Source organism: Daktulosphaira vitifoliae, unplaced genomic scaffold, assembly GCF_025091365.1.
Source record: "Daktulosphaira vitifoliae isolate Bord-2020 unplaced genomic scaffold, ASM2509136v1 Scaffold_5, whole genome shotgun sequence".
Classification (NCBI taxonomy): domain Eukaryota; kingdom Metazoa; phylum Arthropoda; class Insecta; order Hemiptera; family Phylloxeridae; genus Daktulosphaira; species Daktulosphaira vitifoliae.
In genome coordinates this window covers 32,156,208-32,183,378 of record NW_026099576.1, presented here as the reverse complement: position 1 = coordinate 32,183,378, position 27,171 = coordinate 32,156,208, and the positions used below count along the sequence as shown (strand labels likewise).

General features: G+C 25.3%; 2 protein-coding genes across 4 annotated transcripts; one reads left to right on the top strand and one right to left on the bottom strand.

The window, feature by feature from the left end:
• Nucleotides 1-378: 378 nt before the first annotated feature.
• Nucleotides 379-14,385, bottom strand: LOC126907908 (cytochrome P450 4c21-like). Of its 2 annotated transcripts, none has more exons than XM_050689576.1 (8): nucleotides 14,278-14,385; nucleotides 8,110-8,330; nucleotides 6,972-7,166; nucleotides 6,605-6,854; nucleotides 6,253-6,532; nucleotides 3,168-3,244; nucleotides 2,802-2,991; nucleotides 379-825 (listed from the first exon to the last, which is right to left on the bottom strand). In XM_050689576.1, the coding sequence occupies exons 2-8, from the start codon at nucleotides 8,259-8,261 to the stop codon at nucleotides 497-499; spliced, it is 1,473 nt and encodes a 490-aa protein (XP_050545533.1). In that variant the 5' UTR covers nucleotides 8,262-8,330; nucleotides 14,278-14,385; the 3' UTR covers nucleotides 379-496. The 2 variants fall into 2 exon arrangements, with proteins under 2 accessions (XP_050545533.1, XP_050545532.1); XM_050689575.1 differs by lacking the exon at nucleotides 14,278-14,385 and adding an exon at nucleotides 8,901-9,042.
• LOC126907909 (probable cytochrome P450 305a1) lies at nucleotides 12,656-27,171 on the top strand. 2 transcript variants are annotated; one of them, XM_050689578.1, is made up of 8 exons: nucleotides 12,656-12,854; nucleotides 17,191-17,445; nucleotides 18,724-19,112; nucleotides 19,344-19,452; nucleotides 19,531-19,711; nucleotides 19,776-19,893; nucleotides 26,578-26,719; nucleotides 26,983-27,171. In XM_050689578.1, exons 1-8 carry the CDS (start codon nucleotides 12,752-12,754, stop codon nucleotides 27,150-27,152), a joined length of 1,467 nt encoding a protein of 488 aa, XP_050545535.1. In that variant the 5' UTR covers nucleotides 12,656-12,751; the 3' UTR covers nucleotides 27,153-27,171. The 2 variants fall into 2 exon arrangements, with proteins under 2 accessions (XP_050545535.1, XP_050545534.1); XM_050689577.1 differs by having other exon boundaries at nucleotides 19,344-19,461.

Here is a 27,171-nt window from a genome sequence, read left to right as displayed (position 1 = left end):
ACTTAGTTTAAAATTGAATCTAACAAACATTATCGTTGATTCAGTCATTCTGATGCGAGTTGCATAGTGTATCATAGTCAAAGATAAACGCACATTTATATTTATAATAATTATTGATTATGATAAAATGTATTGCCTATGCTTAAATTTTTAAGGAAAAACATATAATAATAACTTATCGTCGGTTCTGTTCTATTTTGGAAAATAGACTAGAAATGCAGTTCGAATTATGATTATTTTAATTATTAGGAATTTTTTAGATATATTTCTCCTTCAATCCATTTACAATATATACATATCTTCTGTAATAATAGTTCAGTTTAATAATTAAAAAATTGATATGTAAAACAAAAATGGTGTAAAAAATACATTAACAGATTTGTATTCTCTTGAAGTAAATTAATATTTAAATAATAGATTGAATTTGTCGCAAAATGAATTATCACAATAGCAAGTGATAAAATCAGCAATAATAAATTATACATTAAGAGTAGAATTATGTTCGAAATCTTATGTTTATATAACAACCGTTAATAAACTTAAGTGATCCTAAAAACTCCAACCTTAAACTTTTTGACGAAGGATATCTGGCTGATGGAGAAAAATGATAAAATCTCACTAAAGTAGATATAACAGTTTTCATTTGAGTCATTGCATATTTTACACCAATACAATTTCTATATCCTGCGCTAAATGGGATAAAGGTACATGGATGCCGTTGACGATACACATCTGGCAAGAAATTATCCGGATTGAATGATCTTGGCTTATCATAATATTTTGGATTTAAATGAATGCCTGGAATGAATATTGTTAGTGTTGAATCTGTAAAAAATGATATAATTAATAACTAAAAATAAACCCAGCATAGGGGAGTCGCGGCACATTGGTGACGTGGCATAGTTGGTCAAGTATAATGATATCTGACAGTGATTTACACACAAAAATAGTATTCAGTAGCCATTTTCACCGTTAAGACAAAATAAAGTCCGAAATTTTTTTTTCCATATTAAATTATATTACATTAGCTTTAATTTAAGATATATATAAAAGTGTCAGAATTTCCGAAACACTATCAAAAGTAAAGTTAAAAAAGTTAATTTTTTGTAAAAAAGTTGTCATTTTAAATCCCCCCCAATGAACAGGTTAAGTGTTAGATTTTCAAAATAATGATGTCAAATGAAAGGGAAATATCTAAGATTTTAGTATATAAAAAAATTATGTTGATTTGTTGAATTTTGAAAAAGTTATGGAAATTTTAAGAAAAAAAAGTGAAAAAAATGACAAAATTTACCGATATTTAAATTTGTAATTTTTTTTGATATTTCCCCCATTTGCGGGGAACGAGGGAAATTTTTTCAATTTTTGAGAGTAATGTCTTCGACTAGATACGATTTGTGATCTTTTGTCGTATCGTTGAAAGAAATCGGTTCCGTGAGAGCTGAGAAAAAGTGGTAAGAGACACAAAAAAAAAAAAAAAACACATCTTAGTAAAACCAATACCTTGTCAGCTTCGCATCGAAGCTAATATATGAATTGATTTGTCACATATATCTTTTGTGATGAAGGTAAGATATATTATATTCATAAATATGAGGACCCAATAATATGTTCACCATTTACACCTTAACTACACCCGAGGAACTGTCAGCTCAAATAATGGGACGAATAAAGAAACAATGAAATAAGATCACATAGATCAATCAGACCATGTAGTCAATTAGCCTAAATAAAAGATAAAATAATATAAAATGACCGCATCGTGCAAAAGGTTACAAAGAAATAAAATACCACATTACAATTATCCGATGTTGTGATATCCAAGAAGTTCTTATATGCAGTTATTTGTGCCATAATCATGGCTAAGATAAATTGAAAACCTTCAACTTTATTTTGAAAGTTGATAGCAACATGATGATCATAATGATGTTGACCAAGATGTGAACTTTTTTTAACATAACCGTACTATTTCGCATCTACCAAGCCGGCTTGTTATCACTTGGGAGAGGGTGGTGAACAGTGTAACCATAGCGTTGATTGACCGTTGAAAAATTTGGTGATATTTAGGATAAAAGAAACACGGGTGGTAGGACAATTCATTAACATACTAAATAAATCTATGTGTATATGTATAACTTTGAATCTACAGATGTACGACGCGTACTTTATGAATATATTTATCTGTTACCATATACACATTATAATTTTATTACATTACAATGGTCATGCGCGCATCGGAATAACGCAAAACCGCAGTGTCCTCAAGCTTAGAAACCAAGCCCAATCTAGTCCGATACCATGAATCTGACACGTTAAGCCGACAACGTGGGCTCCCAGATTTCCCTGTTTACCAGTATTAATAATGCAACCTTGGACTGGTAAAAAACGTCTATCTGATAGTGCCCCCCACAAAGGATTACAAGAATCCTAATAATGACAGAACTCCAAACTGTTACACCAGGTATTTGTATCTTGCATTTTGTTTGCACCATATACCTTGGTATTTTTAGTTCTCATCCTCTATATATCCTGTCTTCGATACCCTCGATAGCACCGTAGTGCTATACTGTAGCAAACAACGTTATTCACCACACCAACACTACTATCTTACTGGTGGACTTTTTATTTGTCTTACAACACATAAATAAATATTCATTTTACTTTTAAAACATTAAATGTATTTAACATTACCATTTATTACAGTTAATGGTTAGGTGAAGTTATTTAAAACTAAACTATAAAGGTAGATTTTTACTTAATTTGAGTTTTCCTATCTAGTTTTTACTTAAGTTATAGTTTACCTGCAGGAATCAAGTGATTTCCCAATTTAAATTCTTGTTGAACATTTTTGCACATAAAAGGTAATGGTGGATACAATCTTAGGGTTTCTTTAATAACACACTCAAGGTATTTCATTTGTTGCAAATCCTCGTAAGTTGGTATTCGATCAGGATCACCAGATGAAAATATTGTACTTATTTCTTCAAACACCTATAAAACAATGGTACAGAATAAAAAGTACATATATTAAAATAACTAATCTAAAAAAATGGATTAACTTTGATTTTAAAAATTAAAACAAAATAAAAAAGAATTATTTTCTGAACAATTATTTAAAAATAACTAAATACTCAACCGTTTTTAACCACAAATTATTATATACTTACATTATCTTGAACATCTTGATGATGAGCCAACATAAATAGTATACATGAATTAGTAAAAGCTGTTGTATCTTGTCCCCCTAAAAAACAAAAAGTCTCAAGTAAAAAGCTTGCTAAGCTAAAATTATAAAAATATAGTTAATAGCTTGTGACTTTATTTATATTTTCTTGTGAAACTGAAAAAATTAGTTTTACCTAAATATATCAATACTAACGTAGAGTTTGCAAGTGGGCTTTTTGTCGGCCTACAACAACAACGTGGTTTGCCACTTACATAACGACTAGCTATGGTAGCAAATGTGACCACCACCTAGATGAGTTGTCACACCTATCAGATATGATTACAGGATCATAAGTGGAATTTAATTTTAAGTTAATTAATAGTTTAATTTAAGTTAATATGTCATTATATGTGTAAATTATTATAATACCTCGTGGTTTATTAACCATAACTATGATCATTGAAGTTGTATGTGGTTGATATGTAAAACACACCGTAGCCCATGTCTAGATTAAGGAACAGGGATAAAAATACACGCGAGAAAAATAAATATTATAGTTAAAATTAATAAGGAAATTTAATTTAATTGCTAAAAAAAAGAATATTTAGTTAATCATAGAAAAAAATACGAATGTATCAAAAACCATGTGTACAAAGAAAGGCTGACAACAAAAATAAAATAAAATATGTAAACAAAATCAAATAATATAATATACATCACGGACGGTATTGAAACACCGTTAATGTTAATCGGAAATCAATGAAAAATACCAAGAGCGGTCTGGAAACTTGCTCCTTAGCGTAGGCTAGAAGAGAAAAGAAACAGGTGCTCTCCACGCATAAATAAAATTAAGTTAATTTATAATAAAATAAAATAATTAATAAAATACAGCTCATTACATGAATATAATATTGACACGGCACTGCCCTTTGCTAAAAGAAAACGATACCCGGTCTCCATTCAATGGTTTGGATGCTCCGCCGTTGGCGGCTCTATCATTGAAAAAAGTGTTACAAGAAAACAACAAACGCTTGCTTTCTAGCATAGTCAATGATAGAAGAAGGAAAAAGAGCCAATACTGATCTAATGGCAAATTCAAATCGATAACGGCCAGTCTTTTTGGGAGGGATCAATACCCATAAATAATTCGATTTTAATTATATTTATTCTCCTTTGTCGCCTTATCTAGCGGTCAGAGCAAAAATAATGAGTTATTGACACCGCTGTGTCAGATAAAAGTTCGAGAAATGCGCGCATTCTCTTGCGCCATAAAATAAATAAATAGACATAACAAAAAAATTATAAACGGTCCCACCTTCGAATTTGTGACGTTATAAATTAACTTAATATTTTTTATTTTAATTACTGTTTACAACTTTTATTTAATTTTATTTAGTTATGGAATGAGTCCATAAATTATTAATAAAATGTTGGGCATTATCCAACTCTAAGTCGGTCTAGATTGGATCGGACCAAGTTTTAGTATATGGATTGCGGACGTTTCAAAAATATTGAAATTAGGTTAGATTAACATAGAGCAACTCAAAAACCTGTAAAATATTTTGATTGTGATTGATATAAAAAACACAGTACGGTCAAAATCCAGCATGAACACATAAGTATAGATTGATGCACAACGATGATAAACATCACTATCAATAAAGGCTTCTACACGATTGTACAAAAGAAAATTACAAAAAAATTGTTGATAGTGGTACGGTCCTCTTAACCCTGGAACGCTAGCGATATCTTGTAGACGCATTTTACCAGCGATGCGTCAATTTGACTCCTTTGATAGTTTTTTATTGTTAACGGCGTGAGTTGCGATAAAAACGAGCTATGATCATTTTTAAGAGTCATTATTCAAATCACGTAAAAAAGGTACAGAGGTACAGGAGGGAAGGGACAGAAGGGGAAGCAATCGGCGCGCGCACGATACGTCAGTCTGACGTACGCTAGCGTTCCAAGGTTAAACCCTTCCCCATTATTTGACCAAAGAATAAACACTAATTAGCAAAAAAATTATATTCTTAATATTTGTTTTCAAATTCAAATAATTTATAATATAACGATTTTTACTCAAAAATGTATTCATTATTTTGGAAATTATTACCATTGTAATTTATAGACTGTTATACTGCATTAAAAATTTTACGGTTGTACCTCTCCTCCCGTTTAAGTATAAAAATATTGATAACTTTCGAAGTAAAGTTGTTATCGACAAGTAATTTTTTTAATTAGAAAATTTTTATTTTATAAGCTAGTTAAATATGTATGTTGCCATTAAAAAAAAATCAATTTGACACTCTTATAAGGTAAAAGGGATAAATTAAGAATCTAATTAATAACTGATAAATTAAGAAATATATGAAACTAAAAATACCAAAAATAGTTTAAATAATGTAATTATTATTTTAGAAGAAATTGAAAGGTTAGCATTAAAAGAATGACCTTGTATATGGCAAATAAAAGGGACATATCTCAGAAATGTTCAAAAAATTATTTGTATCCACAGAAAAAAATATCATAGTAAAATTAATACCTTCTCAGTTTTGTATTGAATCTAAATATCGTGAATATTAAATTTAAAAGTAGGAAAATTAAATTAAAAAAGATTGATTGAAAACTTGTGTGTTGTTTTTCTGTCAGACTGAATTGGGTTTTTTTGGATTGTTGTTTCAGGCTGAATTGAGTCGAACTTACTTTAAATTATATCGGGTCAGATTATTTTTAAATGATTTGATCTATACAGGATCTTTTGTATTCATCTATGAATAAAAAAATTTAAGAAAAGTTCTTAATGAAGAACGGTCAAAATATTATTAACATATTTTCTGATAATATTTTCCATATTGTTTACTTATATTTTTCAATATAGAATAAACATTTAAATTTTTTTAAATTAATTTAATACATATAAAAGAATATTTTAAATTAAGTAGGTAACCAATAAAATATTCATACTGAAATTGGTGATATTTATATGTATACGTAATTTTAATATATAGGTGTATTTTTTATAACAGAATGAATTTACTCCGTTAAATAATATTCATTTTTTTTTTTTTTTTTGTTATATCGCATACCAATTATAACAGTTATAGCTTCTTGACGAATTTGTGTATGCTTCATATTCTCATTTTCCAGTAAAATTTCTATAAGGGTTTTTGTTTTTTTGCAATCGTTAACGTTTTCTAGATCATAGTTGTTTTTTTTTTCATTCATCTCTGCTTGTTTTTTTTTTAATAAATTGTCTATAAAATCGAAAATTATACGTTGACTCTTATCATGTTTCTGTTTCACAGATGACATTTTAAATAATGTTTTGTTTAGAAACCATGGGTGGAGAATTCTGTAAGCCCATGCCTTGAAAATAAACAATATAATTAAACCACCATCATTATCAAAAATTTGATTACTACAACTAAATTTCAATACCTTTTGAATAATTTTAAAGTGAGAGACAAATTCATGATTACTATTATGTTGAGCATTAAATTTTACTCCGAAAGCCGTTCTTCCGATCATTTCCATTGTTGCCATGCTAACTGATTTACTGACTTCACATTCGTGTGTATAAAAATTACGCCTTTTATATAATATATTACCAAGAATCATAGCTTCTTCGTAGAATATTGGTATAAAAGATTTTATAATAGAAAAATTAAATCCCGTAGCTACCATTTTTCTGAAATTATAAAAAATTAAATAATATTTTGATATAAAATTTCTCTCTATCAAAATTAATTAATCATCATACTACTCAAATTCCTACTTTTCGTTATCTAAAAAATAATTTATTTACCTGTTAGTTTTCCATTTGTGATACTTTTCTGAAGAGAATATTCCTTGACTCATAATTGATTCTTTTAATACCAAATAATCGTTCGATTTTTTGAAGAGCATAGTGTTGTTTAAAATTATTTCTATATCTTCTGGTTTTGTCGGAAAAATGTACAAGTTATCTAGTATCCAGATTTTAAACGTAGATTTTCCAAATCTAAAATAAGGTTCAGATATTTTGAAGTACCTTAAATTTTTACTTTAACAAAAAATATATATATTGATACAAATAAAGACAAAAACAATATGATATCAAAATAATAATTTTTCTAAATTTGAGTCAATTATAGTTAAAATAATTGATTAGTTGGGTTGGATTAAATTACAAGAGAAAAATGGATTTTGGAGTGTCACCAATGTTTTAAAATAAAGTAAATATGTGTATTTTTTAATTTTCATTATGCCAATTATTTTTTATTATTAAATATTTATATACATATATAATATATGTATATAGTTATACCTAAATTTTAAATAGTAACCTTTGAAAAAGAAACAACAAAATATAGTTAGTTATTCTACTCAAATTTAATGATGGCTCAAAAGTGTAATAACCCCTCTCTCCCGAAAAAATCAATATGTCAATCAATATATTATAAAAAAATGATTATTTCATGTAATAAAAATTATCCATAAAAAAAATTTAAACAATTTAATAGTTACTGTAGTAACTATTAAATTACTAACAGTTCCAAGATAGCAATTTAAGATTCCCAAAATTTGTTAAAGAATATTGAATTCTAAATGAAAACAAACTGGAAATATTTTCAGTTAGTTTCATATAAGAGTTTAGAATATTATAGTAACATTAACAGCCAATAACGTTTGGCCAATAATTTTAATATTCTGAGAATATATTATACTATTTAAAAATATTTCTTTAACGTATTATATTCATAACATTTATCACTCATCATTTCATTATTTCGATAAATATATTTATAGAAAAGATCATCCAAAAACTTATAATTTAATATGTCTTAATCCGGCACTTTTTCTGAAACCAGTGACAATAATCTTTTGCTTCAAATTTCGATTATTTATTTATGATATCAACATTTTTTGTATTATATAATTTACAGATTAAATAACTAATATACCTTCTAAATAATTGTAGGGTTAAAGTCAAAATTGTTTCTGGACCTTGAAATAAAAGAGGTAAAATTCCAACATAAGATAATCCATTTAGGCCACTTATTTGTTTTGCTAAGTATGTTCTCCTATCATTTTTATTTTTGAATAAAATTACCATCAAAATAATTACAGCTAAAATTACTGCTAAATAATTATTTGAACAGACTTTTAATGTAAAAATGAATACCTGTAATGTTGAAATTTTAATATTAATAAATTACAGCAATTTATTGTACTTATTTTATTTATTTTTTTGATTGACATTAAATATTTTAATTATAATTTTAAAAGTTTAAATTCGTTTTAAAACTATAATACAGTTCTAAAACGTGCCTATATGGACACAAACAGGAGTTTATTTGGATAATTAGTACCTCAGAAATATCCAATACCATCCCAAAAATGTTCTACCATTTGCACCTATACAAGCAATATTAGGTAGTTCGTTTATCATAACCACATAATTACTCAAAAAATAAATATAATTTTAAAACATTTACATATTCACCTATTGTACATTATGAGAATATAAACTTTAATTTTTCAAATGGTAACTAAAAAACAAAGAACATTTTTATTTGGAAATATTTTTTAAAAATCTCATTATTATGATTATAATAATATATAATATATATAAATCATACGTATATATATAATAAATAACAGCCTAAATATACAAATATATTTTATTTTATTTTGCCATGTAAAAATGAATTAAATTATGACCCTAAAATTATTTTATTACAACATAATTTACCTGTTTCTGGGTAAACATAATTTTGGCTACAGTGTAAATTTGAACAATAACGCATCAAAAAGACAAAATATTTATTTATTTTCTTTAAATTTGGTAAAAAATTAACTTTACTTAATCTTTGATTACAGGTATACATCTATTGAGTAATTTAATTCTACTACTTTTACTTAATTTAATATTTATTAATGAAATAGTTAATTTATTAAATAGTGTGCTCATAGGAAGGAGATATAGGGAAATATAAAAATACACCTATGGTGGGTATGGCAATTTTTTATTTTTAATATTTTGGGGTAGGGAGGCAGTCTCCCTCCCTTTATATTAAACAAAAATAATCACTTCAATATTTTATCATGTTATTTTGACGATTTTTCAATAAATATCATTGCTACAGTAAAAAATGTAAAAATATTATGATGTATATACAATTTTTATTTAACTATGTTTTCAACGATCATCGATACAGATTTTGATTTCGAAATTTGAAAATACAGTTTGTAGTGTATTATATTTTTATATGGAATCCTCAACCGATCATCAATGTTCGATTTTGGCTGGTCATAAATAAACTAATTTTCTATGTATTGTTGCATTTATTATTAAAAATATTGACTATTACATAACTACAACCAATTTAATAATTTTGATAGTAATCATTATGATTTAGGACAAATAAGCATGTTAATGGTAATAAATAAAAATAGTAATTTTAATTAAAAATTGTGTCTGTTACCACTTTTTCTCAGCTTTCACCGAACCGATTTCTTTCAATTATACGTCAAAAGATCACAAATCATATCTATTCGAAGACATTACCCTCAAAAATTAAAAAAATTTCCCTCGTTCCCCGTAAATGGGGGAAACCTCCAAAAAAATTACAAATTTAAAAATCGCTAATTTTCGAAATTTTTTACTTAAAACTGCCATAACTTTTTCAAAAATGAACAAATCAATATAACTTTTTTTTTTATAGATGCTTGATGTCTTTACCTATCATTTGGTATATTTTTTTTATAAATTTTACCCTTTACTAGCCCACAGGGAGGGATTCAAAATGACAACTTTTTCACAAAAAATTAACTTTTTCCACTTAAATTTTTAAAATGTTCCAGAAAGTCTAACAATTTTTTATATATCGTAAATTAAAGCTAATGTAATGTACTTTTTCATTTAAAAAAATTTCGGACTTTATTTTGTCTTCACGGTGAAAATGGCTACCAAATGCTATTTTCGTTTGAAAATTCTTGATTTTATTTTTTACATTTTTAACTTTATAATGCTATAACTTATTGAAGTGTATGGATCAACACAATTTTTTTATGAGAAATAATATTTTTTAATAATCCCTTTTTCATTCAGGATATTAATAAGAAAATAGCAGATCATGTAGCTTTTGGAATAATCCACCAACTTTTTAAAATTAAACACTGTCTAAAGATTTGTATAGAAGCGTTTTTTTTATAGTGATATTAATCACTGTCGGATATCATTATACTTGATCCAACTATGCCACGTCCCCACGAGCCGCGACCCCACTGTGCTGGGTTTTTTTAACATAATAATTATTTTTCACTACTTAACCTAAATTTTAAAGAGTTTAATCTCAGATATATAAATAATATATGTCTTCGATGAGTTTTTTTAATTATTCTTATGATATTATTAAACTCTTAAAGTCTGTAATGTTGAAGAAAAAATTACAACTTTTAACTTGAAATAATAGGAAAACTTTTTGGGGAGATCTTGGAGGTTTGATTTTTTATTTAATTTGAAGCGTATATATGTACTCATTCAACTTTTCATTACTCATTTGCACCAACTCATCCAGAAGTGAAATAATAATATTTTTTTTTTTAAATGTAACAATGAGAAAAAAATAATTGTTTATTTGAAATCGTTAAAAATGATTTTGTTTTATAATTATATACCTAAAAAATTATATAGAAAATAAAATCTAATATTTTAATTGTTTGCTTAAAACATAGATTATATATAGATTTTTTTTTTAAATTAATTTTTTCATCATTGTCTAGTGATTAGTAGTGTTTTCTTAAATATTCGCTCATTTATGAGAAGTTATTTATCTATTGTACCTGTTTATTGTAATAATTTTTGCTATTAGTAAAATATAAAATATTGTTTAATATTAAATATAAACTTAAGTCGAAAACACTATTTCTTAAATTAACAAAAATGAATGTCGATTTTAATTCTGTGATCTCAAAATATATTTTTATATGTGACTCTAAGAAATTACTAATATTGAAAAATGGTCTTCTATATTTCTCCTAAAATTGATAGAGATAACAAATTATTATCATATTTGAATTTAGTGATTAAACTTATATATTCGACCATTTTTTTTCAAAAATATTATTAGGATTTATCTTCGGTCAATATGCTCCCAAAATCGTAGTGGTGCCTAATTGTTGTGACATAAGGCAGCTTCTCAGGTAGCCCCTCAATTGACACGCTACTGCCCTCAATTGAATAATAATGGATACGCTACTAATTTTATTCATTATATTTGAATATTTTGTAAAAAAAACTGAATATTTATATTTCATTTCATAATAAATCCTAATAAGAAAATCGAGGTAATTCATTAAAATATATTTATTATTTAATTAATAAACATTATGAGTAAAACTTTTACTACGACAGTGTTAAATAATTAGCAGATAAATTATTGAATGCATATATTAATAATTAATAAAATATTAATTGTAACCATTTTTGTTATTTATGCTTAAAGACAAACAGTTTTTTTTTGTTATAGATAAATTAACTTACATTAAAAATAAAAAAATACAGCAGTATCAGAAAATAAATGAATTCATTAATTGGTTATAAGTGGATTTCATTAGTTTGTTAAAAATTTTATCATTTAAGTTGTGTCCAGACGAGACATCACTTACAAATACGCCACATTTGCTTTCTGTAGCATTCTCTATGGCGACTAATCTAATCGGCCGGTATTATTTTTAATCTGCCTGGTGAACGCCCTTATTTAAAATAACTATCGAGTTGTACCTATTAAGAGTGTCGAATAAATGTGATCACAGTAATATTTAAAAATACATTATATCAGAAAAATCTTCTGGTTTATAAATTTAAAATAAATGAAAACCTTTTGTATTCATGTTTAAATTATAATTTATTATTTGAAAATTGTTTATTAAGAACTATTTCAGTTTTTATCTAGATAAATTAAGACTAGTCATGGGCAATAGATAAATATTCCATACCACATGTCTTATATTATGCGATAAGAAGTTTTTCATCAGGTTTTATTCAGTTATTTTATTACACCACTATAGCCATTTTCTTCGCTTTATATTATAGTGATTAGACTTAAGGGATATATACCTAAAACATATTTTTATAACCCCCTTAAAACCAAAAATAAAAGTGTAATTAATCCCCATTAAATAATGCTTGAAGTAGTTTGTTAAGGAGCTATTGGGGCTAATTTTTATGATAAAAGTTATAAATGAGCCCATTATATTATAATAAATTAATAATATAGTGTTCATGAAAGGCTTTAATTAATGCACACCATTAAAATAATTTCAAAATCTTTACTTAATTGTGTCATTCAATTAATCTTCAAAATAACAATAACACATTGTAAATAACAATAGTATGAATTACATAACAATTGTAATTCTGAAATTAGGCTCCCTCCTTTGATATCTATTATCATTCTCTGGATTATTATCTATGAACAAAACATGTGCATATAAATTTATCCGTTGCTGTACTGCCCTAATACTAGTTGTACGACGATAACCGTGTCTTGCAAGTTGTCTAGCAAACGAGTGTAGTATATTGCTGTATGTATTATCATAATGATATTTCTCATGTTATGGCCGTATACTGTGTGTTGTGTCATAATCTCTTTATTATTGGCTGCTTTTTTAAATTGTAAAAAACCGACAAATTTTCCTCCAGGTAATTGTACAAATTTTTATGTAATTAGCGAATGAATAATTATACTCTAACATGAATTTTAATTTTAACATTAATTAATAACGCAGTAATGCAGTAAATACACAATGACTATTAATATATTTTCATATTTAATTTGAATAATATTGTACACATAATGCATAAAATATACATTAATTTTTTTATAAGTTAATTATTTATCAAATAATGCTATAATAAAATAAAATATTTATGATATTTAAAATTATAAACATTAAGGAAAATATCTAATATTCAGATGAAGAGTTGAATTCAAATAATTTTCATATTTATCAATTTTATAATTTGTAAAAAAAAAATTACAACTAGTATTAACTAACTAAGCGTATCTTTAAAGTTAAGTGTTTAATTTTGTTTTTATCATGTAATTTAAATACCAAGTAAATAATAACATGTTATATGTCTTTTTTTGTCAATATTTAAGCTTATAAATTCTGTGCTTGAGTTTGATTGCTAGTATAATCAAGTTTTAAATTACTAGAACTTAATTTCATTTATTAATCAAGTAATTATAGGTGTTTGATAAATGTTTGTTCTCTAATTACTGTTAAATGTTTTCGGGTCATATTTATTTTATATACATGTATAAAATTGAAATTATATTAATCACTCATATTTTTTAATTCTATGTAAACCAGCGTATTTATTGAATGAATAATGAATTCACATGTATATTATGCAAATTTGAAGCCGTTATTTAAAATTATTTAACATCATAACCAAATTAGTATTTACAACTAATTTGTTAATCATCAAAAATGTCAAAAATCAAATATTATTAAAAAAAAGTTTGAGTTGTCTTGATAAATATTAAAAGCTTAAATTCCTTATAGTACGAATATGTTGTTTTAATACAGTAATATATCTAGAATATCGTTTTTAGAGTTGCTAATTAATAAAAAGTTTACTTTTCTGTAGTGAAAATTGACTATTTGAACTAATCATATACTATTATGTGTTTAGCACTGATTGGTAACATTAATACCGAAATACATATACGCGATTTTTTTGTCATTTTTGTGGCTTTTTGGGGTATAAATTTTTTATTTATATTTTTTAATTTTAAATTTATTATTATTTAATTATATTTTTAATTTTACTTTTATCCCATTATAAATAATATTTTTATGTACCAATAAATATGATTTAAAAAGTGTTTAGGGGTGCTAATTTATGGCTTGGGGTGTTGCAACAATAGTTCATAGTCTAGATGCGCCACTGGTAATTTTATTTGAAATAATTTTCAGATAAGATAAAAAATATAAACGTAATAGTTGTAGAAAAAAAAGTTTCCCGTAACTTAAAAATAAAACATTTCCTTTACATTTAATGATATTGGAGTTCAAAACCTTCAACCTTGTCTTATTATATTAGTCAATTTACTTACTAGTATATTTCAGAATAGCACTTAAATTATACAGGAACCATTACATTACTGTTATTCGAATTCCTATGAACAGAATAATTCTGAATAAAACTTAAATCAACTATAAAACAAATACTTGTAAAATTATTAGATGAAATTTAAAATTAATTACAGTTAAAATGATAAAATTGATTAAGTAAATAAACTTCTTGAGAAATCCTTATCACCACTTCAGCATAAATTAAAACAAATATATAAATATATAAAGGGAAATAGTTTTATTTAAAAAAAAAGTATGTCGAATGAAAGAGGTATATAAATATCATTTCTCATAAAAAAATTGTATTGATACATATATTTTTCAAAAAGTTATAACATTATAAAGTTAAAAATTTTAAATACAAAATCGAGAATAATATCATACGATAGTCATTTTCATAATGAAGACAAAATAAAGTCCGAAAGTTTTTTTTTATAATAAAGTATATTACAAAAGCTTTAATTTAAGTTATATATAAAAGTGTCAGTATTTCCGGAACACTTTCTAAAGTTTAGTTGAAAAAGTTAATTCTTTTGTAAAAGTTGTCAATTTGAATCCCCTTCTGTGGGCAGGTAAACGGTTAGATTTATAAAATAAATAAATCAAATGATAGGTAAAGACATCATACATTTATAAAAAAAATATATACATTTTTGAAAAAGTTATAGCAATTTAAAAGTAAAAAAAAGCTCGAAAATTTCGAAAATTTAAATTTGTATTTTTTTTGAAGATTTCTCCCATTGATGTCTTTCCTATCAATAGTTATATTTTTTTTATAAATCTGACCCATTACCTGCCCACAGGGGGGGATTTAAAATGACAAATTTTTCACAAAAAATTATCTTTTTCAACTTGACTTTTGAAAGTGTTCCGGAAATACTGGCACTTTTATATATATATCTTAAATTAAAGTTTATGCAATATACTTTATACTGAAAAAAAAAAATTTCGGACTTTATTTTGTCTTCATAATGAAAATGACTATCGTATTTTACATTTTGAACTTTATAATGCTATAACTTTTTGAAAAACGTATGGATTATTATAATTTTTTGAAGATAAGTACTATTTAAATTCTTCTTTTATGCGATATACTTTTTTTAAATAAAACAATTTTCCTATATATATAGTTATTCATATATTACACTTATAAATCATAAAACTTGTAATCAGGATATAAATAAGGAAATTGGAGATCATATAGCTTTTGGAATAATCCATCATTTTTTTTAAATTAAACACTATCTACAGATTTGGATCGAAGCGTTTTTTATGATAGTGATTTTAATCACAGTCAGATATCATTATACTTGATCCAACTATGCCACGTCCCCACTGTGCTGGGTATTTTAAATACTTATATAGTTCAATATCATCTTATCAAACTAAATATAATATAATGTATTTTTATATAATATCAAAGTGATATAATATAAAAATACAGTTATATATAAAATAGTTCGTTGGTTACATCACTTGACCTATAAATTATTGTGGGTTGAATTTTTATGCAATGATGGATACTTAAGTCGACTTGAAGTACTTAAGAATTTTTCCATATTTGTAGTTGAGTTCTGACGTTTCGGACTCATTATATAATTTTAGGCTAGTATAGTTGCAGCCACTGCTAGCATCCATCACTCTGAAGATGGACTCTGCAATGAGTCCGAAAAGTCAGAACTTAACTACAAACATGAATAAATCCTTAAGCACTTCAAGCAACAAGACAATCCATGAAAGTTTTAACACATTCGTTGACTTGAAGTAATTAAATAGTTCCAATTACTGTAACCCTCAATAGCATGTTTTATAATAGTAATATTATTAGATATGAAAAAACCATTAAATATAATCAATTATATTAACAAAAAATAAAACAAGATGTCAAATAAATTTTTTGAAAAAGTTCTTGTTTCATTAGTGGAATTTATGTTCCTTCTTTTGAGAGACTTGTTCTGTATTGATGCTAAAAGAAAATATTTTCTTTAGATATTATCTAGTTTAAATTAGCATAAAAAACATCTTATCTAATTTAATCTGTAATAAAACTATATCCATCTTGGCATTTAAAAGATCAAGGGTTAGATTGGAGACATTTTTATTTGGTAATAGTGCCTTTCAGCTTTCTTTAATTATTTTTTGATTATTGTTTATAAGCTTCAAACTGTGTCTCTTCTCTTCATGAAAAACCCCTTGTTAAAATCAAAGAATTCAAAAATATTTGTCTATGTCCAATCTTTGTTGAATATTTTAGACAAAAAATTTATTATCTTATTAATCTTAAAGAATATTGTTTTAAAATTTATACATAATTTTGTACAATAAAAAAAATCAACTAAAATTATACAATTAAAATATGTCTTGTAAAATATTATAATGATTGTTTAATGATAAGGTTTAATATCATTCGATTTATTATAATCTGCATGAACTAATTTATCTATATTAATGATTTAGTGATAGGTTACACTACTTGAGTTGTAAAATTTTACTCCACCCAATATAATATATAGGAATTTTCAATGGTCTATACTATTAAAAAATAAATTATTTAAAAGTATGAATATTTTTATTATGGCTCAAACGATATTACCGTATTATATTAGTGACGGTTACACTACAAATTGAAAATAAAATTTATTTTAGACAGAAATTAATTGTTTGTGGGTTACTATATTTGTCCAAGTGTATTTACCACTATATTATCTATTATAGCTATAACCTTCATTTCAAAAAAAAGTTGAAAAAAAAAATACTTAACCTTTCAACCAACAATATTTAAGTATAGTAATATTTAAATCAATTAACGCGCAGGATAATTTACTAAAATAAATATCTTGAAAATTAAAAAAAAATAATGAAATGAATATTTATGACATTTGTGTAAATTTTAGGACCGCGCTGGATACCATTCCTTGGATGCACTTATCAATTAACGAAGCTTTCTTCGGCATTGGGCGGACAGCATAAAGCGTTGGAAAATCTTCGTAATCAATACAATTCTGACATAATAGGATTAAAGTTAGGCCATGAAAATGTGGTAGTAGTCTATGGAAATAATCTTATTAATGAAATTTTACACGGGGAAGAGTTTCAAGGTCGTCCTAACAACTTCTTCATACGACTTAGAACAATGGGAAAACGTCTTGGTAAGTTAACAAAATTTTATAAAAAAACTTATTTATTAATAATATTATTGTAAATAAATAATAACTGAAATCATGTTGCTTTTTTATAAAGACAACTATAAAAATGTTCAAGATGAAACATAGATGTAGTTTTTTTATTAGTTAACATTTATTAAATTACTTTATTTTAATTTAAAAATCATTCTTTATATAAATTATGATTTCAGTTATAGATACAGTATTAAATATTTATAAATTACTGTATTTTTTTTATCGAATATAATTTAATTACTGAAAAAAATGTAAAATATAAAATAAAATCTTTAAGGTTGTCATAGTCAATGACCACAGTATAAATTATAAAAATATTTAATAACTTCAATATGTTTGCATATTAACTTGTTGCGTTAATTTTAAAATATTGTACTCTATGTAAAATTATTCGATTTAATAAAAAAAATAGGATAAGAAAATTATAATAAAAATACTTTAATTATGACTAATATTATTTTGAATTATTTTTACAATTATAAAATATCAAATTATTCAATCTGTTTACAAACCGTATATTTTAATGTTAAAATGTTATTTTTTAGTTGAAATTATATCCAGTTACATTTTAACATTTAGACGTAAATCTAGTAGGCTCATTAAGGGGCTAAGATCTTCAAACCCTCAAAAATTAGAAAATTCTGTGTTTTTTTATATAAAAAAATTTTTAAGCGAGAAATAAAATTAGTTCCTCCAAATTTTTTTTTTCTATTTATACCTAGATTTTAACAAATTAATNAGCGAGAAATAAAATTAGTTCCTCCAAATTTTTTTTTTCTATTTATACCTAGATTTTAACAAATTAATTAAATAGTCTTGAACTTAACTCTTTTAAGTATTAAAATATTTCACTTTATTATATAAAAAAATTCGGTCCAGTGAGAACTGAGAAAAAATAGTGACAGAAACACTAAAAATAATAATAATAAATAAATACATCATGTTAATATTAATACCTTCTCAGCTTCGCATTGAAGTTAAAATCTATTATCTTTCCATATTTTGAATAAAATGTTTCTAATGTCTAAGAATATGTGTCAATGATGAGGACAAAATTTATATTTAATGACATTTTTGATCATGATTAATATTCTGATTAAAAAAATCTGCACTCGAATATAACTGGATTTATTCCCCTTGAGCCCCATTCATCGATCTACTCCGTCATTTAGTAACTAGATGGCTCTTTATAAAATTTTAATAAGATACTTAAAATAATACCGTTAATATTTTTATTGATACAATTAGGTATAACTATGACTGACGGAGAATTATGGAAACTCCATAAAGAGTTCGTTGTTAAATGTCTCAAAAATCTTAGTGATGGTCAACACAAAACAGATGCTCTCATACGCGAAGAATTTGAACAAATGAAACGTGTTTTCTTAAATGAAACAGGAAGTGTTATACCTGGACCTTATTTCCAGACTGCCGCAATTAATATTCTGTGGCAGTTCACTGCAGGCACTAAGTTTATTGACTCAAACATAATATCTCTAATGAGTAAACGAAGCGCAGCTTTTAACATGACCGGGGGTCTTCTTAGTCAAATTCCATGGATAAGATGTATAGCGCCCAAAAAGTCAGGTTTCAAACTTATTAAGGATATTAATCAACAACTATTCTCGTTAATTTCGGTAAAATATTAAAATTCTATAAGTACATTTTTATCTCGTATTTAATTAAAAAATTTTTTTTTTATAAGTAATCAAATAATTAAATTTATTTAAGTACAAGTTAAAACTCTTAGAATATTAGATCTATATATATTTATATTATTATATTTAATATATTTATTATGGGAAATAATTTATATTTTATAGTTAAGTAGATAATTACTAACATTATTAACTGTAATTGACATATAGAAAATTATCAATGAACATAAGCAATCATTAACAGATAATCCTAAAGATTTCATCGACATGTATCTTCTTAAGATTAAAAAAGAAAATAATTCCAACACAACTTTTACAGGTAGCTATAGTTAGTAACTAAAAAAATGTATAAAATAACTTTTATAAAAAAAAAACACTCGATACCATTTTTTTTTAGACGAACAGCTGATAGCTACATGTTTAGATCTATTCATAGCTGGATCTAAAACCACAAGTAGTACGCTTGATTTTGCAATACTAGCTATGGCAAAGTGGCCAAGTATTCAAGCCAAAGTTCAAGCCTATTTAGACACGATCAAACCACCTGGAACTTTTCTATTAGCTGAAGATATTCTTGAGTAAAATACTATTTGAATAAATCAGACAATTTTCAAATATACTTTGATTTTATTTATTCTTTAGGTGTAAATATTTACAAGCTGTCCTAATAGAATCAAAACGTTTATCACACATTACACCATTAATTGGGCCTAGAAGAGTATTAAGAAATACAAAACTTGACGGGTATAACATTCCTAAGGTATTACCATCGTTAATTTACATCTAAACAAAAACCTAACTGTAGGAGGGCCCAGTTTCAACATCCACTGTCATAAATAATCCGGAATTTCCAATGAAACCAATGAAAGAATCTGAATCTTTTTTTCATCCTCATATCTCACACGAAAAAAATACGGTTAGAATAATCATATAAACACTTAATATAGTGACAATTCTAATAAAAACAGTTGAAATAATTCAACTGTCAAATTGCAGTTATCACTACTATATTAACCGTTTATAAGGATATTTTAACCAAATTATTTTTCGTGCACGTAGTTCCTAAATGAATATTGGCCTATACTGGGCCAAGTGTTAAAAAACACGAAAAGGAATCAATGTTGCTTAAAATGTAGGAATGGAATTTTTGGTCTAAAAAAGAATAAAATTTGCTACAAAGATAACTACTTTAATAAGTAGACTTTTTTAGGAAGGAGTTGGTTGAAATTTGGCCGTTTTTTACAGTTAGATTATTATTAAGAAAATCGTTCCTTTTTAGTGTCTTAAGCCAGTAAAATATATAATTTTCACGTATCGCTAAAAAATAAAAACTGATAACTGCCCGTCCTGACTGAAAATGACGCTTCTGTCTTTATGGCCGTATATTTTGATAAAATAACTATTTCAAGATATTTTCCGTTACTTACACTATAAGAACTACTTTTGTATCCAATTGCATGTTTCTACTTATACGAGAAGTGTCTTATAATTATAATTATGAGTTAGTCAGTCATTAAAAAAAATTAAAACTTTGAAATATTCCTATTTTGAAATTACTTAATATTAAGAACTAAATTTTTTATAGTATTCTAAGCTACTACAACCTAATCTATATTTAAAAATCCTAACTTAAGGAGAAATTGATGTACGGTAGGCAGAATAAGCGGTTGAGTTGTTTTAATTAAAATACTTGTCGTAACGCATTGTCGTGCACTCTAATATATTATGGTTTTTTCAAGAGAAATTTTAAAATAACATTTTTAATATATATTATAATTATCATAAATATCGAGAAATATTTTATGGTAATAAAAATCATCATACCCATGCTTAATGTCCCGTCTATATTTTAAAATAGTAATAACTTCCGAAATAATGGATCAAAAGTTCTTATCAACCTATTATTTAGATAATTTTTAATTTTATAAACTAGTTCAATATGCATGTTTCACAAAAAAAATAACGTCGACACGCTTCTAAGGTATTAGATATGAATTAAATAATGAATTATAATTAATAAATTAAGAATTATATGAAATTAAATATTCCTAAAATAATTTTCTTAACATAATTATTTTTTCAAGAAAAATCGAGTGACTAGTGTTAAAAGAATTATTATGTATTATGATTTGTTCGACTTTTTTAGTATGTCATCTTATAAAATACTCTTAATAATGATATGATTAACTTTTAAGCAATGCATATTCGTATGCCAAAAGCATTTTTAAATTCCTTTTAAATGAACATTTCAAAATTATTCTTATCTCTTTTATTAGAAAAGGAGATCTCGTGAAAGTTAGGCATACCAATAATATTGTTATGTATAATATATCTTACAAATGTATAAGATAATTTTTCTTATTTTTAGTATAATTATTAGAAAAGATACATTAAAAAACAAAAAATATGTATAGCATCTGTTTAAGTAGGTTATCATAACTCCCTGACACCTCCCTTAAATACACTACTGTGTAGTACGGATAAGTGTTGCCTGTACTGGTGTACGTATATTCCGTCTGCGTTCCATTCCCACTCTATATAAAAATGCTTGTAAATTTATAAATATACTAAAATTATAATCAACCCAACAAAATTTTGAGCTAAATATTTTCTAGTTTTAAATTAATATTTAAAATATAACTTTGATTTTAAATAATATTAGTTACAATTACTTAATTCTTATTATATAACAAGTATATTATAAAATTAAAATTTTTACTGATAAATATTTTCAAACAATAAAATTTTTGGTTCTGTATCATCAATATTACCTGAGATAAGACTAAATTGTCTAATATTATAAATCGGGTGAACTCATGAAAAAAGTAACGNTGTATCATCAATATTACCTGAGATAAGACTAAATTGTCTAATATTATAAATCGGGTGAACTCATGAAAAAAGTAACGGGCGTATCATTCTTCCAATCTTTCCTAATAATTAAAAGTACTTATTCATATACAGCATACAATGAATAAAATATTTCTACTTAGTCAAAAGATTTTCTTACTCATGAACTTAAAAAATAATACTCGATAGAGTTCACAAACTATGTTCACACGCAGTGCTTAAACAATGACATTGAACTTAGAAAATGCTATTCGATTATTTAACTGTAATAATATTAGTATATATTTTAAAAGAGCTATATTAAAATTATAAAAACAAATTATAAAATACATATTTTTAGCGTAATCTTAGACCATAAAAATTAATTTAAAAAAAATGGTAGTGTAGTAGGGTAGCGGCATAGNCTAATATTATAAATCGGGTGAACTCATGAAAAAAGTAACGTATGGACGTGGGATAGTTGGGACAAGTATAGATAATATTTCACAGTGATTTAAATCACTATCATAAGAAACGATTCGATGCAATTCTGTAGATAGTGTTTATAAAAGCAACATCAAGTCCTATTTCCTTAATTATATCCTGATTAGTAGTTTTTAAATTTAAAACTATAATTTATGAATAAATATTTATTATAGCAATTAAATATAGTATGTATTAATATTTAATAATTTCATATTGTAATATTTACGGAGAAATAATAAAAAATGAGAAAGTAGTATACTTCGTCACTTCTATTACAAACATGTATACTTTATAAACAATTCTTTTTTTACTTATAAATAAATACATTGGTCTACAAGAAACTTTCATCGGAATCAAAAATATATTTTTCTAAATCAACTTTTAGCACTGTTTTCAAATTTGAAACTAGACTTTTTCTATCACTTTTAAGTTTTGATATTATTACTAATTATTAAAAAATGTGTATTTACATATAATAAAATATAAAACCAAAAATTAGAACAAAAAATTGCATATATTTAATACGGTAGCTATTTTTAGCTTCGTACCGAAGCTAAAAAAGTAACACAAAATATTCGCTGATTCAAAATTTATTGGATTTACCATATATTCTTGATTCACTCCTATTTGTTATAATTTGTTCGACATAAAAAAAATGAGCCTGGATTTAGTAATACTGAATTTACAATGGATGTTTAACATTTATGTATGCCGTTTGCCCATTTCCCCTTGCGTCAATGAAGTTCACACTTATTCACAAAGATCAAGTTCACTCTGATTATTTGATGGATATTTTTACTTTGTACTTTTCCGCGTAGTAGTTCGCGTAATATTATACATGTATAATCTTTGCTCTTTTGTATATAAATATTTTGAAATTTTATCCTTTATTCTGATTATATTACATTTGTTCGATTTCATTTTAGTTAAGATATTTATCTAAATGGAATATGTTAGTTAATAAAAAAAAAGTAAAATATGTTCACTGATTATATTTATATTAAATATATTATTAAAGTATTCTTTTATTTTTATGATTGATACACAGTGTTCAGTAAATAAGGAAACGGGTAAATTGTTACAAACAATGAGATAAATACAATAATATTATATTACGATCTGTAGCTATATTTAAATTCCAAATCCACTTAGGATATTAATCAATTTGTCCAATGTTTTCAAATATCAGAAACAGACTTTTTCAAAAATTACTATTTTTTCAATAAAAAAATATATTGATATTTTTTTAGTTATACATAATTCTAGATAATTTAACGTATTGATTATTCATAGTCTAGTAGAAGTTGTTGAGACAGTCAACAAAAAATAAAAACATGTTGATGAAATTAATACCTTAGCAGCTTTTAATCACAGTTAAAATTTGATCAAATTCAGCGGACACGGCCAAAATTTCATTTGAAGAGGTTAAAAAAAATGTTTTCTTGGGCTACTCAATAGTATAAAACTTACTAAATATCTAAAAAATTTTTGAGAGGTCCATTGTTATCAATAGTATACAGAAATAAGACTATACTTCCTTACACCTCTGTAAAACCAAATAGGAGAGATGTTCTAATAGTTAATAAGTTATCCAGGACCTAACAAAACTTAGCTACTGAATACATATATAATAAAGCAAGATCTTACCAAAGTAAAATAAACTGATTTTAACACATCTGAGTATGAAAACTCAACAATTTATTTAAACAATTTTTTAATTGGACATCGCAATACTTTTTTTTAAACTGTACATCTACTTTAAAAATTAATTTACCATTAAATAATATGCCTAAGTCTTTAATATTGTGTAATCTATTTAGAACTATGTTCTCAATCATTTACCTAAAAAACTAAAATTTTCTGATTTTAGATTATCGCGAAGAAAAATATTAATTGATACAAAAAAACCCTACAATAATGTATAATTACATTATTATATTTTAGTCTCTTCGATGATAAAAACCCAGCACAGGGGGGTCGCGGCACAGTGGTGACGTGGCATAGTTGGATCAAGTATAATGATATCTGACAGTGATTAAAATCACTATCAAAAAAAAACGCTTCGATGCAAATCTTTAGATAGTGTTTAATTTTAAAAAATTGGTGGATTATTCCAAAAGCTTCATAAACTGCTAGTTCCTTATTAATATCCTGATTAAGACAAAGTATGTCGAATAAAAAAGAGATTATTAGAAAATAGTATTTCCCATAAAAAAATTATATTGATCAATACACTTTTCAATAAGTTATAGCATTATAATGTTAAAAATGTAAAAAATAAAATTGAGAATTTTCACACAATAATAGCATTTGGTAGCCATTTTCACCTTGAAGATAAAATAAAGTCCGAAATTTTTTTTTTCCATGATAAAGTATATTACATTAGCTTTAATTTAAGATATATATAAAAGTGTCAGACTTTCCGGAACACTTTCAAAATTTAAGTTGAAAAAGTCAATTTTTTGTGAAAAAGTTGTCATTTTGAATCCCCCCCTGTAGGCAGGTAAAAAGTCAGATTTATAAAAAAAATATACCAAATGATAGGTAAAGACATCATGCATCTACAAAAAAAAGAATTATATTGATCCATACATCTTTCGAGAAGTTATAGCATTATAAAGTTAAAAATATAAAAAAGAATTTTTTTACAAAAATCGTATTTTTTTTATTAAGTTTAATGTCTGTTTTCACCATGAAGATAAAATAAAGTCCGAAATTTTTTTTTACCATTATAAAGTATATTACATTAGCTTTAATTTAAGATATATATAAAAGTGTCAGACCTTCCGGAACACTTTCAAAAGTTACGTTGAAAAAGTTCTACTTTCTATATGCATTTTTATGTTTTGAATCCCCCCTGTATTTAGGGAAATGGTCCGATTTAAAAAAACAGTATGTCGAATGAAAGATCTATATAAATACTACTTCTCATAAAAAAATTGTAATGATTCATACATTTTTCAAAAAGTTATAGCATAATAAAGTTAAAAATGGAAAATACAAAATCGAAAATTTTCACACAAAAATAGCATTCGGTAGCCATTTTCACCATGAAGATAAGATAAAGTCCGAAATTTTTTTTTTTCATGATAAAGCATATTACATTAGCTTTAATTTAAGATATATATAAAAGTGTCAGACCTTCCGGAACATTTTCAAAATTTAAGTTAAAAAAATTAATTTTTTGTGAAAAAGTTGTCATTTTAAATCCCCCCTTGTGGGCAGGTTAAGGGTTAAATTTATGAAAAAAATATACCAAATGAAAGGTAATGATATTATGCATCTATATAAAAAAGAATTATATTGATATGTTTATTTTTGAAAAAGTTATGGCACTTTTAAGTAAAAAAAATTGAAAAAATTTCGAAAATTAGCGATTTTTAAATTTGTAATTTTTTTGGAGGTTTCCCCCTTTTACGGGGAACGAGGGAATTTTTTTCAATTTTTAAGGGTAATGTCTTCGACTAGATACGATTTGTGATCTTTTGACGTATCATTGAAAGAAATCGGTTCGGTGAGAGCTGAGAAAAAGTGGTAACAGACACAAAAAAAAAAAAATCTTACACATCTTAGTAAAACCAATACCTTCTCAGCTTCGCATCGAAGCTAAAAACATAAACTTTTGGGGAACGCCTATTTTTAGTTTAATGGTATAACAGAAAAAAATTCAACCAATGTAATTCTATAATTTTTTTATCTGATCAAACATTAATATTTTTAAAGATTTCGATTAAAACACAAATGCATCACACATTTAGTTTTCATAAAATCGAAGGTCATAACAAGAATTATCAATAAAAGCATGTTATGTCACTACACAGAAAAATTACAACTTCTGTACTTTAAACAGCAAATGATCAATTATAATTATGTTAATTGGTCAAAAATCGCTTAACTTTAACAATCAATAACGGAAGAATTTTTCGTCGGACAAAAAAATATTATAAGAGCAACATTTTTGTATTTTGTTTTTCTATCACATAAACAAACTAAAAATAGGATTCATATTAAAGAAAATTAAAATAAAAATTTTTTATCCCTAAAGGGATAAATCTAATTTCGGAGAAAACTATAGACAATTCACAATAATAACAAATATTATTATATTTACACATAATTTTAATTTCAGGATTCTACAGTTTTAATGAGTTTATATTCAATTCATTATGATCCTTTAAAATGGGAAAGTCCTGAAGAATTTCGACCAGAAAGATTCATAGACGAGAATGGCAATCTCAAAAAAAATAATAATTTGTATTTTTTTGGACATGGTAAGATTTAAAGAAGGAATTCAACTGACTGGAAATAAGTCAAATAATTTTATCATGAGGAAATGAGACTGAATTTAAGTTGAGAATTGCACCTGAAACGTTTTAATCGCATAAAAAATTATAATCTTATTGTAATTTCTAATATGAGAGTCATCGTAAAAAAATTACAAGAACTGCTCTTTTGAAAATTGTCTATTTTATTCATTTTTTTTTTTTTGGTCTTTATATAATAATAATTGAATTTTTAATAATATTCATTTTAGGTAAACGGAGATGTCCAGGCGAATCTTTAGCTCAAAGATTTATACTCCTAATGTTTGCAAATCTCATACACGATTTTGAAATAAAAATGGAAGAGTTACCAAGTGGATTAAATTGTGGTATACTCGTTACTTCAAAACCATATAAAGTAAAACTGTACAAAAGAAAATAAATAAACAGGTTCTTTATAA